Source organism: Phyllopteryx taeniolatus, chromosome 2 (assembly GCF_024500385.1).
Source record: "Phyllopteryx taeniolatus isolate TA_2022b chromosome 2, UOR_Ptae_1.2, whole genome shotgun sequence".
NCBI classification, from domain to species: domain Eukaryota; kingdom Metazoa; phylum Chordata; class Actinopteri; order Syngnathiformes; family Syngnathidae; genus Phyllopteryx; species Phyllopteryx taeniolatus.
In genome coordinates this window covers 18217754-18236536 of record NC_084503.1, presented here as the reverse complement: position 1 = coordinate 18236536, position 18783 = coordinate 18217754, and the positions used below count along the sequence as shown (strand labels likewise).

The following is an 18783-nucleotide window of genomic DNA, read 5'->3' as shown; positions in this document are numbered from 1 at the left end:
TTAATTTTTACTAGCCAGCTGTGACCCACCCAAAAAGGGTCCCCAACCCACTAGTTGAGAATCTGCACTTGTTTTAGATGGTGGCACCAGTGTCGCACATGATATATCATTACCAATTGATTTTGGTTAAACCAACTTATTTTATGCAACAAAACAGTTTTAATGTTGGAGTACTTTTAATTGATCTGGTCCAATATTTGTTATTGCACTTGTTAGCATATGAGCAGGTAGTCACTTGCAATGAAAAGGCATTTTGTGTGTTAGAATATGCTTCAATAAAGTTGAGTGCAGCAATCATTTTTGAGGGAATTCAATTGAAAAAAAAGTTGTGGACGTGGAACAAAAAAATTCCAAGAACGTGGGAAAGAAAGGAAAACGTATCTTGTCTCACAGGCAGTGCATATAATTAAAATTGTTGAAGCTTTGTGAAATTCATTATGAAATCTAAATTATCTGTTTGAATATATAATTAAAATTGTTGAAGCTTTGTGAAATTCATTATGAAATCTAAATTATCTGTTTGAATATGTTATTTGTCAAAATGTCTTTAATTTCGTTTTCCCATGACGTAGTTACTCAGATATTTATATTTCAAATGTTAAGATACACTGTAGCTGCATGTGACGTGTCTGTGTCCATGTGACTGAAACAATTCCAACGCTTTGCCAGCAGGGGGCACTGTCTATGCTAAAATGTTAAATGGAATCGTCTTCCTAAATTCTAATTAAGCTTCTGTTTGTATGCGGCCGTGCTTACCCTGCACGCATGCGCGCGCGCGCCTGTTCGTGTGTGTGCTTGTGTGAGGAAGAAAGTCAAGATGTGTCATTATCCCTGCTACTCTCCAGGAGTCATCCTATTTGGGAGCCTGTCAGTTTTGACACGACTACCATACATTCCAGGCAGCCGGTCCACCTAATTGATGGACATGGTGCTTTTATACAATCAAGAAGGTGTACATCTCCAGTCTACCTCATGAATGTGATTTTATTTGCTTAATTGTTACGCATAAATTGAAATTGATAGCCCCTCCGTTTAAGTACATCTGCACAATCCAGAGTAGTTTTTTTAAATCAAACTTTACTCACCCAGGGCACACACACACATATATATATATACACATATATATATATATATATATATATATATATATACATATATACATATACATATACACATATATATATATATACATATATATATATACATATATATGTATATATACACATATATATATACATATATATCACACCACCACCCAAAATGTTGCAAAAAGTGAATATATATGTTAATTATGTAACTTCTGCGGAACAGCATTGGATTGTTCTGCCTTCACTATAAGTTACTAGCGTAGATAGATGATAGATGAAAAAGATATTAAGATATAGACAAGTGAAATTGGATACATTGAATATTCTGTCGGCACACTTAAGACGTGGACAAAATTAGAAAAAAAACACAATTAACTATAATGATGTGAAACTGACAAAAGTAATAATAGAACACATTTACTGACAAGTGATGAATATAAATCAGGCCTTTTGTTTTTGTGGTCCCAACAAAATTATGATTTAAAAAAAAAAAAAGACAATTATGAAAATGGCCAGGATAAAATTTATGGTACCCTTAACTTACTATTTTATTGCAGAACCTTTTGAGGGAATCTGCAGGGACCCAACACTTTCTCTAACTCTGAAAGAGACTGCTGTCCAATAGTATAGTTTATCAGGTCTCTTCAGAGTAGTCCATGTTTTGTTCTTAGCCATTCTTGTTAGCTGTGTGTTTGTGTCTTTATCCTTTTGGAAAATACATGAGCTGCAGTTGTGACCAAACTTTCTGACGCTATTTAAGACACCCTGTTCCAGATTTAGAAAAGCAGCCCCAGAACACAACTGAGCCTGCGGTTTTAATCAGTGGTGTAGCTGCAAACAGCATGGGACTTGTACTATATTACACTTCTGTTTGAGCTCATTAGATTTTACAGGTGTACCTATTGAATTACTAAGTGAAAGAATAACTTTGGGAAGAAATTATTTGAATGAACCATTAAGTTAAAAAATTACGGAAGCATATTGCATTCACTTGGATTTAAAAAAAAATGTTTTTCTGAGTAATTTTTTTGAGAGTTTTGTTTTTTTGAATTTTTTCCTGATTTCTGAGTATTTTTTTCTGTTTTTCTTACCATTTTTTCCCCACCTCTTTTTCTGACAATTTTTTTCTGAGTTATCGGGACACATCGAACTTCCACGAACTGCAAGTGACTCTTTGATGACTCGGTAGTAAGCAACATGACCGGCTTATTTATTTTTATTTTTATATGGGTTTAAGACACTGGGATATACTCCTGTCTTTAAGTCACATAGATGTTATTGTTATTAGTCATTACAAAAAAATTGTCAGGAAAACAGAAAAATAAAAAACAGTCATTAAACGGGGGGGGGGGGGGGGGGGGGGATTAGACAGAAAAACAGAGAAAAATAATTAGTCCGAAAAACAGAAAGAAATACTCAGAAAAACAGGAAAAAAAAACAAAAAGAAAAACGTCTCAAGTGAATGCAATACGCTTCCGTAACAAATAGCTAGATTTGATACATACCGTATAGTGATCATTTACAGTGTCCTTTGGTTGTTGCGTCAAGGCTTCTTTTTTTTTGTTGTCTCAGTCACACTAAAAAAAAAAAAAAAAAAAAACGTTTGTAGTGAGTCAGCTAATGGGGCTTGTGAGTAGAATGCGACACATAAATAAATCAATGACCTAATAGGCCGAGCTGCCCCCAATGGAGGCTTTCATGTGTTCATATCTAATAATGCATGAATGGTTTACTGTAATGGTTTCAGTCAAGTTGACATGGTTAAAGCCCAGATTTGAAGATTGGCGAAGTAATTGAATCTAAGCATGCATGACGTGTTCTTGCATGTGCAAGGTGCTCATTGAGGGAGGTGGGAGGCTTTCGGTTCCTCTGACGTGTGTTACTCGTCCTCTGACGGTACCTGTCCCCCTTAAAAGCCCACCAAGTCAGCAGAGAGACCCCCGCCATTGTCTCATTGGAGCGCTCGTCTGAGGAGCCCAGCACATGCCTCTCGCATCTTCTCAGGTACCTTTAAAGTCATCTCAAGCAGTTTGATAACTCTGTCGACGAGTTTATTTCACTTGATTTGTATTTTCTGTGACTTAACTAATGCGCCAAAGAAATATTTCGTGCGTAAGTTACGCACAGTAGGTTTACTACAATGAAACGGGTTTGAGCAAAAATCTCAACTGTAATTATATTTTTGATCAGTGGTGATGTATCTGCGTATTGCTGTTAATAATTTCATTTATTTTGTGCGGAAAACTGCATTGAACAAAATAAACCCAAGCTTCCACATCTTAAAATACATTTCAACAGTATTTTTGAGACGTCTCCATCTCGTGCATGCATTTCTTTCTTTCTGACTCAAATTGTTGTCCTCCGATTAATTTTTGTCACAGCACTACAATCTAAATGAATTAGTCGTTTCCATATGATGGAAAGTACTTTAAAATCAATAGAGTGCGTTAAAAAAAAAAGAAGAACAAAAAGATGAGCATCCCGTATCTCTCTGCGCTCTCTCTAGGTCTCCATGCGTCCTTGTTCCTAGCGGAAGACCGGCGCGACCATGACCATCCATGTCGAGGGGCTTGTGGCGATCGCGGTCTTTTACCTCCTCATCCTCTTTGTGGGCATCTGGGCGGCATGGAAGAACAAACACACCGGGGAGGCCGAGGGAACCGACCGCAGCGAAACTATCATGGTCGGAGGCAGAGACATTGGATTATTCGTCGGAGGATTTACCATGACCGGTAAAGCAGGCTATATTGTTTTTTTGTTTTTGTTTTGTTGTTGTTTTGTTTTTTAATATCAAAAATAGCGAACTGACGATATTCAATTGCATACATTCGTGTGGAACATCCTTCAATTCTTTACTGGACACTTCATTAAGTACAAAATAAATAAATACATTTGCTTTTATAAAGACAAAAGTGTTCTTTTTTTACTGACCTTGTCAGGCCAATAGGTCTTATTTAAATATATGTTTAATAATTGTTTGCATAAATGTACAACTATATTTACATATTTTTAATCTAATATTTTGCTGGATAAGGCAATCAGATATATATATATATATATATATATATATATATATATATATATATATATATATATATAATAAGCCTCAGTGTTTGTTGCAGTGTGCATGTATTACTGCAAAGTAGCCTATACAAATTCAACAAGTAATACTTCTTATCAAAACTCTTATCATAGCCTTTGTGAAAGCAGAATTTTGAATATATCTCTTGCATCCACTCTCATTCGATGTGTAGGTGTACCTAATGAAATGGCTAGTGACTGTAGATACATTTTGTAAAATGTCATACTTGGTTACACCCTGCAGCCCTGCACGGGGTAAAACAATGCAATTTATGAGTAGAAACTGACTGCACTTTGGATTAAGGTTGAGTTTACTTTTTTTCCCTTGTATTTTCAGCAACTTGGGTTGGAGGAGGATACATTAATGGCACTGCTGAGAATGTTTATCTGCCAGACTACGGCTTGGCTTGGGCACAAGCCCCCTTTGGATATGCCCTCAGTCTTGTTGTCGGTGAGTGAGGCTACTGTATTTATGATCTGTTTTCTTGTCATTGTCATGTTTTAGGATAATTTTAAAGAATGCCATTTATGCGCCTCATGCATGTTTTTGTCCATATGTCCAAACACTCATGATAATCTTGTTGATTGTACAGTATATTGAAATGCTTGGTCTGCGCGTAATGTGAATTTTATTTTTCTTTTCTTTGTCCTGCCGGGAGGCAATTCAAATGGCGTGTTTGTGTGTGTCATCGGTTGGTGAATGAGGAAACAGGGCTAGCGTGTTTTGAGTACGTTGAAGGTAGAAAAGCGCTATAGAAGTGTAAGCCCATTTACCATCACATTTATTAGTGATTTGTAATGCAATGAATGCTAAACATATTTTTGACAGCACCTATCTTTTTTGGGGGGGATACTGTACAGTGTAGCGTGAACCCATGCATATTCGCAGTTCGGCATTTATAAATTTGCCTTTTTTCTTTTTTTTTTGGGTGGGGCTATCCATCCATCCAGCCATCAATCCTCCGTACCGCTTCTCCTCACTAGGGTCGCGGGCCTGCTGGGGCCTATCCCCGCTGACTCTGGGCGAGAGGCGGAGTACACCCTGAACTGGTCGCCAGCTGATCGCAGGGCACACATAGACAAACAACCATTCGCACTCACATTCACACCTACGGGCAAATTAGAGTCTTCAATTAACCTATCCTGTGTTATTTGCTGAAAAACACAAATATATGCTATTTTTGTGCTCTTTGTGCCAAGGAAACAATTTTAAGGGGGTGGAGCAGTAGTCCTTTGCTACCATCTTGTGGCATCTATATGCCATTACGAACCTTTTAAGGGCATCAATATCTCTTGGTTTTTAACTATTCACAGTAGAGCATGGTCCATATACCATCGGATAGCGGAGCCTCAGTTTACCCGATTAAGTGTCTGGTACTTATATACAGTATTGTAGTAGTAATGATTTACAACACTGGGTTATCAGCTTGCTAATTGCCATGCAAGCAATGAATGGTAAACAAGCTTACTTTTTATGCAAATACAACATCAGTTGGCAGCAAGATGCCACACGACAGCAACTTGCACCATTAATGGCCAGATATTTATTATCTATATATATATATATTTAGACATGACCTGTGAAAGCCTTAAAAGCTATCTAATTGTAGTTGAGAAATTCTTCTAGTGTTCTCTTTTAATATTTTTTTCCCCATTTATGCATTTAGTCAATTCTTTCAAAATCTTGAAGTGGTGTATCCTGTAGCATCACTGTGTTAAAATACATGAATTCTTTGTCAAATAGGAGGACTTTTTTTTGCCAAGCCCATGCGCTCGAGAGGTTATGTAACCATGTTAGACCCGTTCCAGCAACTGTACGGCAAACGCATGGGCGGCCTTCTCTTCATACCCGCATTAATGGGGGAGATCTTCTGGTCCGCCGCCATCTTGTCGGCTCTTGGTAAGTTTATGACTGCCTAAATGCGGCTCATAAAAGCCATGGTTTGGTCTTGGTGACATCATCTGTGTCCCATAATCCTTTCACCTGCGTGTTTGTGACCTTAGGTGCCACTCTCAGCGTCATCGTGGACATCAACATCAAAATGTCAGTGGTTATCTCGGCCCTCATTGCTATCTTTTATACGCTGGTGGGTGGACTTTACTCAGTGGCTTACACTGATGTTGTGCAGCTCTTCTGCATCTTTGTCGGCCTGGTGGGTACATTTTGAGAGAATGTGAAAAGTATATAATTGTTGTCTCTTGTACATTTGCTGGGCACTTTAGTCGCTATGCTGGCACAATGATAATGAGATTCGCTCCATGTACCTTGTTGCCATATTTAGCCATATGATGGGGCAAAATATTAGAAACACCTCTCATTTTGAGGCAGTTCTTCGCCATCAGAATCTACAGCCCTGAATTAAAAAAAAAAACAATGTTCAATTATTATCGCTTTTGTAAAGGCAAAAAAAGATAGATTATTTGATAACGCATTACTCCTCCTGTCAGGACTGCTAAGTGTATCACAGAAATGTGAGGGGTGTTTATTTGTTTTAACTTAATATTTTCTACGTGCAGTGGATCAGCGTGCCTTTTGCTCTGACCAACCCAGCCGTCTCAGACATCATGGTTACTGCAGTGACGCATGTGTACCAGTCGCCATGGAGAGGCAGCGTCGACAAGAGCGACACCTGGGTCTGGATTGACAATTTTTGCCTCCTGGTACATTGACCCGTTACTGTGTTTTATTTAATGACAATGGCACTGTGGTTTAGAGTTTATTTTTGAAGTTTGTTACCTAGGTTGTGAGCAACAGGTTGCTGCATGGTTTAGTTACAATAACGAGTCATGGTTACATTTTCAGATGTATTTTATTGTTGTGTAATCTAACCCTTAGATGCTTGGAGGAATTCCTTGGCAGGTGTATTTCCAACGAGTCCTATCTGCTTCCTCTGCTACCTACGCACAAGTCCTCTCCTTTATCGCTGCTTTCGGATGCCTCATCATGGCTGTCCCCTCGGTTCTTATTGGAGCTATCGGGGCCTCCACAGGTTAGGGCGCTCACACGCAAGCAAACATGCTTATGAATTAGGTTTGTGTGCGTGCGTGTGCATGCGTGTGTTTGTGTGTGTGTGTGTATGCTGGTGTTTGTGTTCATGATTGGTGTGTGCTGCGCAGGTTGGATCCATGTTGCCTTTAGATCTAAGAGAGCTGGGTAAATAGCAGCTGTTTCCACTCATTTATAATGTAGCAGCCATCCGTTTTAAATGTTACCTCAGAAGGAGGTAAGAGACCAAATTATTGGATTGCTCTCCAGATATCTTCATGTCAGATTCTTCCATGTACACCTGAATACTCACCACTGAACGCCGTCTTTCCTTTTCTCGTCTAAGTCATTATCCTGTAGTCAGAGGTGGATAAAGGAGCCAAAAATCGCACTCAAGTAAAAGTACTGTTACTTTAGAATGATACGACTCAAGTACAACCCCAATTCCAATGAAGTTGGGACGTTGTGTTAACCATAAATAAAAACAGAATACAATGATTTGCAAATCATGTTCGACCTATATTTACTTGAATACACTACAAAGACAAGATATTTAATGTTCAAACTTTATTATTTTTAGCAAATAATGCTTAACTTAGAATTTTATGGCTGCAACACGTTCCAAAAAAGCTGAGACAGGGTCATGTTTACCACTGTGTTACATCATCTTTTCTTTTAACAACATTCAATAAACGTTTGGGAACAGAGTACACTAATTGTTGAAGCTTTATAAGTGTAATTCTTTCCCATTCTGGCTTGATGTAAAGCTTCAGCTGTTCAACAGTCCGGGGTCTCCGTTGTCGTATTTTACGCTTCATAATGCGGCACACATTTTCAATGGGAGACAAGTCTGGACTGCAGGCAGGCCAGTCTAGTACCTGCATTCTTTTACTACGAAGCCACGCTGTCGTAACATGTGCAGAATGTGGTTTGGCATTGTCTTGCTGAAATTAGCAGGGGGAAAAAGATGTTGCTTGGATGGCAGCATATGTTTCTCCAAAACCTGAATGTACCTTTCAGCATTAATGGTGCCTTCACAGATGTGTAAGTTACCCATCCCATTGGCACTAACACAGCCCCATACCATCACAGATGCTGGCTTTTGAACTTTGCGTCCATAAGACTCTGGATTGTTCTTTTCCTCTTTGGCTCGGAGGACACGAAGTCCACAATTTCCCAAAACAATTTGAAATGAAGACTCGTCGGACCACAGAACACTTTTCCACTTTGGATCGGTCCATCTTAGATAGCTCGGGCCCAAAGAAGCCGGCGGCGTTTCTGGATGTTGTTGATAAATAGTTTTTGCTTTGCATAGTAGAGTTTCAAGTTGCACTTTCGGATGTAGCGCCGAATTGTATTTACTGACATTGGTTTTCTGAAGTGCTCCTTAGCCCTTGTGGTTATATCCTTTACACATTGATGTCAGTTTTTGATGCAGTGCCGCATGAGGGGTCGAATGTCACGGGCATTCAATGTTGGGTTTCGGCCTTGCCGCTTACATGCAATGATTTCTCCAGATTCTCTGAACCTTTTGATAATATTATGGACCGTAGATGATGAAATCCCTAAATTCCTTGCAATTGTACATTGAGGAACATTGTCCTTAAACTGTTGGACTATTTTCTCACGCACTTGCTCACAAAGAGGTGAACCTCGCCCCATCTCTGCTTGTGAATGACTGAGCAATTCAGGGAAGCTCCTTTTATACCTAATCATGGCACCCACCTGTTCCCAATTAGCCTGTTCACCTGTGGGATGTTCCAAACAGGTGTTTGATGAGCATTCCTCAACTTTCTCAAGTCTTTTTTGCCACCTGTCCCAGCTTTTTTGGAACGTGTTGCAGCCATAAAATTCTAAGTTAATGATTTTTTGCTAAAACAAATAAAGATGATCAGTTTGAACATTACATATCTTGTCTTTGTAGTGTATTCAATTAAATATAGGTTGAAGATGATTTGAAAATCATTGTATTCTGTTTTTATTTATGTTTAACACAACGTCCCAACTTCATTGGAATTGGGGTTATATAAGGAAAATGTAGTCCTCTAAATAATTACTTGAGTATGAGTAAGTATTCACTTGAGTACTGAGTAACTGATGAGTACCTTCAACTTTATTTATTTTTTAAAAAAGCGCATAAACATCAATTAGGTAGAAAAAATAAATGTGCAAATTCACACATTTCACAATATCACTTTAAAATAATTGTTTAAAAAAAAAATGAAATAAACTAAGGCAAATGTATCCACAATAAATGGTCTTAAATTAACCTTGTTTGTTGAAACATGAAAACAGCATAATAGGCACACAGACAGAGATTATTAATTATGTAATTATGTATAATTTGACGGCGGCCCGTTGGGCGACTGGTTAGCACATCTGCCTCACAGTTCTGAGGACCGGGGTCCGAATCCCGGCCCCGCCTGTGTGGAGTTTGCATGTTCTCCCCGTGCCTGCGTGGGTTTTCTCCCGGTACTCCGGTTTCCTCCCACATCCCAAAAACATGCGTGGTAGGTTGATTGAAGATTCTAAATTGCCATTTGATGTTGCCATTAGATGTGAATGTGTGCACAAATGGTTGTTTGTTTATATGTGCCCTGCGATTGGCTGGCGACCAGTTCAGGGTGTACCCCGCCGCTCGCCCGTAGATGGCTAGGATAGGCTCCAGCACGTCTTCGACCATTGTGAGGATAAAGCGGTACGGAAAATGGATGGCTGTATAATTTTACTATACAGTGGAACCTTGATGGAACCCATATAGCCAATTGTCCGTTACATTGAAGTACTTTATTTTTTTGAAGCCATATTACTGTACAGTACAAAAGTGTTGTTTTTTTCGTGGCCTAAAACACCCAGTACAGTACAAAGTTATTGTAAATAAATATAAAAAAGGTTGAAAATGTTTCACATTTCATCCAAACTTACCACGTCCTTGTGCTTGGTCATGGTGACATTGTTGACATACAGCACTCATCATAGGCGAGTCGCGAGGAATTAGTGTTCTTCCTAATTCCAAATGTGTTGCCAAAGGTGAATGGCTTGACAAAAAAACTCTTACTGTTCCAAAAATAGCATGTTCCAGACTCCAAAATAGCATGTTCCAGACTCAAAGTTAATGCCGCAGCCATATGCCGCTCTTGCTCTGCACTATGTACAGTTGTACAATAGAAAATAGTTATAACCATCGTCACATGGCCGCCACATCAATGCCCCACATTCAACACGGCTGCCACGTAGGCACATCTTTTGGAATTAGATCAACTATTATTGTATATCTTTGACCCGGAAATATGTCAGTCCCATTCTCTGCCTGCATTGCGCCACAACGCCAGTAAACAACAGTGGACAATTCTGGAACTGACAAACTTTGTCAACGGCAGTTTAAGTGACAAATCCCCGGGCGCTTCAGCTGCCCCCTGCTCCAGTGTTTTCCACTAACATGTGTATGTGTTCACTGTGATGGGTAAAATGCAGAGAACAAATTTCATGTGCATGCATGCATGTTCATGACAATAAAAGGTGATTCTATTCTATTCTATTCTATTCTAAATGGAAACTATTTTTGGACACATTGTTCAGACCCGACAGTCCATTTGATCCAATATCCATTATATGGGGTCCATTTTATCGAGGTTCCACTATATTGAACTTTTAACATTTCGATTTACCACATTTATCAGCAATCCTAATGTGTTTCATTACTCAAAAACAACGTGAGTTCTGCCAACTTAATCTTTATCTCAATGTTGTGGATACATTGCAGACTGCTTTTCTCCATGCTCCTTTTGAAAGCACACAACCCTTTCCACAGCAAGGAACAGAGAACCCCAACGGGTCTGATTGGGTCGGAGGAACTGCAATTTGCTTTCACGTGGTGTGGTTGATATGCCGGTTTTACTCCACAGAGCATTACATGTAAAGGTAAAACGTATGTTGCATTAAAACAACTCTGACAAATACAATTTATCCAACTCTGACAAATACAATTTATCCAAAAAGTTGCTTAAGTAACTGTAACAATTGTAACAATGTAGCTTAATACGACCCACCTCTAACTTTACGGTATATCTGCGGATGTTCCCTTAACCCGAGCCTTTTTTCAGCGTAATCCTATCCTGAACAAAATTATTGTCACTGGGGAACAATTTGAAAGAACAATTATGTTGAGTTAGATTTTTATGCTGATTAAAACTAAAATTGGCATGCTGATTCCAAAATTGCAGTCAGTTTTTTTCTAGCATGTCGAGTTTTTTCTCCACAGCTTACCCTCCAGATATGCAAAATTCCACTGATTAGCTGTAGTAAGACTTGCCAGCTTATTACGATTGGACTCATCTACAGCTACGTGGCAACTATTTGGTGCAGTCACAATTGAGACAGTGCGGTGAGAGGTGTGTGCAGCTCCCAATAGGTCATTACTATCAAATCTGCAAACAGAAAGCTATCATAGTAGGAATTAAGAGAATTTGTGCCATATCCTTTGTAAGACATAATAGTGTTAAATAAACATTGCAGTCATTGTATGTCAATATTTAAAAAGTTTTATAAACCAAGCACATATCTGTTAAGTACAGTATGTTTCCTATTTTTTAAGAAAACAGGGCTCTATAGTTCAACTTCATAAAAACTGAGATCAATTTTGGATTCCGCACCCAAAAATTTGTTAAAAAAAGCTGTCAGACCTAACTCAACAAAAATTGTGTTCCCCGGTGTTACTTACAAGCAGTTGGGGTGGGATCAATTCCAATTCAATGGGTCTTTCCCAATCACCATACTATTGACTGGTGAACAGTCCAGGGTGTAGTCCACCTCCTCTTACTGTCAAACCTTATTTTGGAGCAAAAATTAGAAAGTTACAATTTTTATTTCAGGTGGCTGTATGTTGTATTTTAAACAAATGAATGGTACTTGTAAATTGTAACCATCTCTCTAAATAAGTCCGATGATGTCCCTCATTCAGACTGGAACCAAACAACATATGGTGCCATTCCTCCTAAAGAGAAGGAAGAGGCCGATATGATTCTCCCCATCGTTCTCCAACATCTCTGCCCGCCATTTGTGTCTTTTTTTGGCCTTGGCGCGGTGTCTGCTGCTGTCATGTCATCTGCCGACTCGTCCATCCTGTCAGCGAGCTCCATGTTTGCAAGGAATATTTACCAGCTGGCCTTCAGACAGTCGGTTAGTGCTTGTGTGTTTTTCCACTCAATTCTCAAACTCCATGAAACCTTTTTGTCATAATTAGGTGTCCACTCCTCTTTTCCTTCACAGGCATCGGATCGCGAGATTGTGTGGGTCATGCGCGTCACCATCTTTGTGTTCGGGGGTCTTGCCACGTTGATGGCACTGGTTACGGGGACAGTTTACGGACTGTGGTACCTCAGCTCAGACTTAGTTTATGTCATCATCTTCCCCCAGCTCCTCAGCGTGCTCTTTGTCAAAGGCACCAACACATATGGCTCGGTGGCTGCTTACTTCTTTGGTATGGTGCTGCGTGTAGGTGGAGGGGAACCCTACCTGCATCTGCCCCCTTTCATTTACTACCCCGGGTGGACCACGGAGCAGCGCAAGGACCACATTACTGGACAAATGGAGGATGTTGTCGTTCAAAAGTTTCCTTTTAAGACAGTCTCTATGCTCGCTTCCTTTCTGGGTAACGTTGCGTTTTCCTACCTGGCCAAGTACCTCTTTGAGAGTGGCAAGTTATCTCATAAATACGACTTTCTCGACGCAGTTGTGTCCAAGCACAGTGGCGAGATTATGGATAAGACAACGCTTGTGACCCGTGGCAACAACATCGCGCTGTCTGAGATGGCGCCTGTCAAACCGAGGCTGAGCGTGACTTTGGCGGCCGCCTTCACGCGCCGCGACACACTGCCAACAGACACTGTGGATGAGGAAGAGGAGGAGTCAAGCCCTGACTCCTCCCACCATGACGAAGAATGAAAAGATCAGGATGTCATTTTTAGAGGAATGCAACAGAACTGGTCCAGCTGTGAAACAAAAAGAAGACAATGCGCAAACATCCTCCCGGGGGACAATGAGGTACAACACTGACTGGTGGTAGCTGGGATACTATGGTCATTTCTCACAAAATTAGTTTGTAACACACATTCAAACGAAATTTTATTTCCAGCACCATGAGAGTCACGACATCAAAATTAGCTTTGTGTACATGCACCCCGCAGCACCAGTCCTGCTTCAATATACCGTACTCCACAAACAAATGCATATACTAATATGCATTCTTCATTTTCTATACCACTGGCGCTGGAGTCTGTCCCAGCTGACTTTGGTGAAAGACAGAAGACACCCAGGACTGGTCGCCAGTCAATTACAGGGCACATTTATTGCTGACAGCCATTTTCACTTAGGCCATCACAGAGTGGGAACTGGTTTGGCGAGTAAGCTACTACATCATCAGTGACCATATACTAATATATTGTTAATGATTAATTGCAATGAGCCAGAAAATAAACATTAGAAGTAGGTAGAAATATAAAGTTATTTGAATAATATTTATTTATAAAAAAATATATTTTTGTTGAATAACCCATATTATCCTTTTTTTATTGTGACAAATTAAAGTGCATTACTTTCTGTATGAAACCCTGCTAGTGTTAAGAAAACGCTCATCAGGAAAGGTAGCGTAGCAGCTTATTGATTGCACATGAAGTTGTCTTTCTGTGAAGTACTGTATATCATAAACACTCTCTCAAACTCTCATATACGGTAGATGTGAAGTAATATCAGCATCTGTTTGAAAAAGATACTCCATTTCATTATCATTTTGTCTCATGTGTCAACAATCAGACAATATTAAACTGCACAAGTAGAAAGAAGACATGAAGCAGTTTTAGAGTTTGACAGCACAACTTTAGTTTGAAAGTAAAAACACTTGACACCTGTAAAACTGGTAAAGTCAAAGACGATGTGACGTGAGAGGAACCTATGCCGTATCCCTAACCAGTTATCTGATGTTATGTGTGGGTAATATATTCCAATTTATATTGAGAACACAGCATGAGGAGCACCGTCAGTATTTTTGTCTAAGATGACTTTGAAGGGGATCCTTGAGACACTGCGTCTTCTCAGCCATGCTCCCAATCATTATATTGAGATTACTGGATATATTGATATCAAATGTAAATCATCACATTTAAAAGATTATGATTACATAAATGAAATATATCAAACCTATTAACTAGCTCCGACAAACTGATTTTGTTACTGATTATTGATATAAGAAAACAAAATAGATAATGACTGTGAATCAACAGGCAACTCATCCATCAAGCTCAATAAAACCTATACAAGCAATAGTGACAATAGTTGACTTTAACCATTACAGTAGCTCTCTTAGAGAAGCGGACTTCACCTGAAGCATCAATGTAAATAACACTGTTATTCTGCTGCCTTAATGTAAATCATGTTAACAGATATCTGAATTTCCACAGACCTGACTGTACTCTGGTCAAACTGCAATGAAAAAAAAAAGATGAATGTAATCTCAAATCTTCTCATTATATCAAAAATGTAATTTGCTGTTTGTGTTGGGTATTTTTTCGCAAGTCAAATTGTCGCAGAATAGTATGTCCGCCATTTTTTAAATTATGAATCTGTAACGTGTGTGTTGTTGATGGCCATGTACAGCTTATTTTCTCTGTGATGTCTCTGTTTGTATAAAAATGGGGAGAAAGGCATAGAAATAACAAATTGCTGATTAATATTTATCATGTAAGAAGGAAGGATGTTATCTAAATGTTTATTTATTTTTGATGTCATAGATGTAACAATAAAAAAATGTAAGATTATAATGTAGAAAAACTATATAAAATCTACTTTGGTATAGTAAATTGTTTATATTGGTAGTATTTTATCATTGAATTTAAAACATTTTGAAACTGTGGTACACAGTAGAAGTGTTTTTAATATGGACATTAGTCATTGAAATTTGGAAATGACTTTTAGGCAGTTTAATTAGACACTACAGTAGTTATACGAACACTGAGTTTTTAAATTATGAAAGACACATCAGTGGCTGTCCTCCGAATTTTTGAGGAGCACAGGCTTGTTTGTTTGTTGAGTTTATAGTTTCTTTACAGCATCTGATGCCACGGCTTTCTTTTTTAGAGGCCCTCAGGTCAGTTAAAGGGTAGACAGAGAACATGTCTGAAAACGGGAGTGAAATTACGATCGCTTGGGTTGTGTCTTTGTCCCCATCGGTGGCCATAGTGAAAGACCGTGTCTCAAAATAGCTCTCCCTCCCTTGTTATTTACATTACCTTAAGTGCTGTACTCTCGTCTTGGACTCGAGCAGGAGCCACTTGGGTTAGGCGGAGTTACTGGTGGTCAGTTCTGATGCACTTGGATGGGGGGTTTAGCATCCTGGCGCCTGTTGCCATGATATCCACCCAAAGTAGTGCGCAAGAATGACGCTGGTGCCCCACCCATCCCCTGCACCTCCTCCTTCATCATAAGTGTCCCTTTTTGTGTCCTTGAGAACTAAGACCAATCCCATAAAATGGACAGGGTGGGGAGGTCATCCCATCTCCATTCATGGCGGGTGCCTCACTGAGCACTCTCCATAATTAACAATTATGGAGGAAAACTGTCGCTCGTCCGAGTCAATCCATTTATTTAGTGCATTACGGAGGAGGAGTAGATGGTTGGGGGGACGGTTTTGCGTAGGACTCTGGCGAAGAGAATGTTTGGATCGGAACCAAAAGAGTCATTCATTCATTATGACTCGATGTGTTTAGCTTGCCCTATGACATCTTTATCGAAGTCATTGATTGTGTGGTCGAAGCAGATTTTGGTCTTAAAATTGTGCTGTCCAGCAATGAACAAAAGGATCTGGCCGTCTCGTCCTCAGAGCTTTAAACCATGACACAAAACAAAACTAGAAAAAAAAACTAGCATTGTTGAAGAATTTTGTTCCATTCTTATATTTCTGTAAATACATATTCCCACAAGGCTGAATATGAATTGAATGTCTTCCAGTAACTACAACTGCACTAACATACAAGTTTTTGCTCTTTAAGAGGAACCTGTAGTACTCAGATTAACCCTCCCAAGCAATCCAGGGCTGAGTCTCTGGCAACCCCGTGCTTGATCAGTGAGCACCCAGGGCTCTACCCCAAAGTCAGCTCAAGTAGATTCCAGCTCCCTGGTGACCCTGAACATGCTCACATAATGGAGGCCAATACACTACAGTATGTCAACAAATATAACATGTCAGTTATGCCCACAAAAGGAGGGTAAAGAGTATAAACAGAAACTATTACAAACTAATGCCAGTCTTTCATCCTCCCAAAAACAGAAATACATCCAGCATAATACAAATACATTTAAATCAGTGCTGTTATCATACATGCAAATCAGTCGCCTTTCGGCGAAATTCGCCGTTTTGAACTCAAAGTAGGCCATTTCCGTGAATCGCACAGATCCGATGAGTTTTTCTGACGTGACTACATTTATCTAATTAGTTTACGGATGTTAAAGTTAAATGTATTAAGCGACGGAGCGCTGTTAGGGATTATGCCACAACACAGAATGAACTAACTTCAAATTCAGAAATGGCCAATAAAAACAGAAAAATATTGTACGTAATATTTTCCTGGAGGATGCATTTGGGATTAGCCTTTGAAGTTGGTAATAGTGAATAATGAAGTGAAACAGACAATGATTGTAGTCAATTCTTTTCCAGAATGAGAGCGCTTAAAGAGGAGGATGCTATTCATGTGGCACAGCTTGCAGCAGGCATCAGGTGCAGGTAGAGATGGGCCTGCCTCAAGTTGGGGGCCAAAACAAAAAAGCAAAGAAATGAGGCAAATTGAATTTGAATCCTAAATTTGTACATCAACATGTACTTGAGCGGTGTAAATTAATGTTTTTCTGCGTGTAGAAAATGTGTTTATTTTGCCTGATTGTACTCTTCAGAGTCTTCCAGATTGCTTAATTTATGTTAAAATCAAAACCGACTCCCCCCTACAATTTGTTTTTGGTCACCTTTTGCAACATCTCAGTAAATTCCAGAAAACGTACCTTTTGCTGTAACATGAGTGATTGAATTCTGGATCAAAAAGATATCATTCTCCATCTCATTAGGTGCTTCACTATCATGATGACTGTTCCATATTTCTGCCCTTTTTAAGTAATGTCCTCTCTAATTTAACTGCAAGCCTCATGCTGGAAATACAGTTAGAGGACGAGGTAAGAAAAGTAAACTTATGTAATGAAAGATTGCACTGTTGCTAAAAATTAAAAAAGTGCATGCAGTAAGTGTTGTGTAAATCAATGGATTTTTGAATCACAACTATTAAATATATCAGTGCATGCATCACACAGCACAAGATATTGTCATGTCTTATTGGTTCCCATATATCTCTCCATCTCCTCCATTAGCCTCTCCAAGCAGCTGAGGAGAATCGTGAGCTAAATGAATGTAGCGGCTTCTTCAATTAAATCAGCCAGAAGAATCGAATTATCTGACCGGCCCCACAACCACTCAGACTGAATGCAGGTAGACGAACTGGAGCTCAGCAGGGGTACACGCCAATTGCTGTACAATCGGTGACACATGGCCGCAGATTAAGTCAGTCAGAATAAGCTTCACTGATTTGAGGTTAAAGTTGCAAGCCAGCGGCACGGTGGACGACTGGTTAGAGCGTCTGCCTCACAGGTCTGAGGACAGGGGTTCAATCCCCGGCCCCGCCTGTGTGGAGTTTGCATGTTCTCCCCGTGCCTGTGTGGGTTTTCTCCGGGCAATCCGGTTACCTCCCACATCCCAAAAAACATGCATGGTAGGTTAATTGAAGTCTCTAAATTTCCCCTAGGCTTGAATGTGAGTGTGAATGGTTGTTTGTTTATATGTGCCCTGCGATTGGCTGGCAACCAGTTCAGGGTGTACCCCGCCTCCTGCCCGATGATAGCTGGGATAGGCTCCAGCACTCCCGTGACCCTCGTGAGGATAAGCGGCTCAGAAAATGGATGGATGGATGGGTTGCAAGCCAAACAGTTAAAGTAAAATCACAGAGATTAGAGAATTGCGGTTACATTTGTTTCATGTGTATCTTTAAACAAATAACTGTCTGAATGGGAAGTGTCAGGTGCACAAAGAGCTGTCACAATATTTCCTTCGTATTATTTCTAATTTGTGTTAGACTTAAAACATATGCAGTACAGATTGGCGAATTTATGTCCAGACAACTTTCATTTGGAGCATGTTCACATTTGTGTGTTGACGATAGTACTTAATTGTATTTGTAGTCAGTTACATTATTTTTTTTCTTAATGAGTTGAAGATTTTAAACTGTAATTTAACAAACTTTCCCATGATATAATTCAACTACACCCAAGTTGAGCTGTTATCTAATTTATCGATGGAATGCATGACAAATTATACCTGATCACTGGTTACCATCATGCATTTGTAGTAAATAAATTATTGTTGTATTTATTTTTCTTGGCATTTAATTTTCTTATATACTATAGAGCTTAGAGTATACATTACATGTTCCAATATATTTTCCTGTCTGACATTTCTATACATTTTCTGAAGTACTGGAACTGCTGTGTACTGTAATGCTGTGATGAACTTAGTATTGTAGTAAATCAGACGAAGATTTT

General features: G+C 39.3%; 1 protein-coding gene across 1 annotated transcript; it reads left to right on the top strand.

The window, feature by feature from the left end:
* The first annotated feature begins 2993 nt into the window (after positions 1–2993).
* Positions 2994–17646, top strand: LOC133472568 (high-affinity choline transporter 1-like). Its single transcript, XM_061763600.1, has 9 exons — positions 2994–3092; positions 3595–3820; positions 4507–4620; positions 5914–6069; positions 6174–6322; positions 6687–6830; positions 7006–7159; positions 12116–12333; positions 12424–17646. Exons 2-9 carry the CDS (start codon positions 3637–3639, stop codon positions 13096–13098), a joined length of 1794 nt encoding a protein of 597 aa, XP_061619584.1. The 5' UTR covers positions 2994–3092; positions 3595–3636; the 3' UTR covers positions 13099–17646.
* The last annotated feature ends 1137 nt before the right edge of the window (positions 17647–18783 follow it).

Excerpts from the sequence above, each read along its gene's own strand:
- LOC133472568 (XM_061763600.1), top strand. The coding sequence starts at position 3,637 with ATGACCATCCATGTCGAGGGGCTTGTGGCGATCGCGGTCTTTTACCTC. Across the intron at positions 6,323-6,686 it reads TCTGCATCTTTGTCGGCCTG|TGGATCAGCGTGCCTTTTGC; the intron begins GTGGGTACATTT and ends TTCTACGTGCAG. Across the intron at positions 6,831-7,005 it reads TTGACAATTTTTGCCTCCTG|ATGCTTGGAGGAATTCCTTG; the intron begins GTACATTGACCC and ends TCTAACCCTTAG.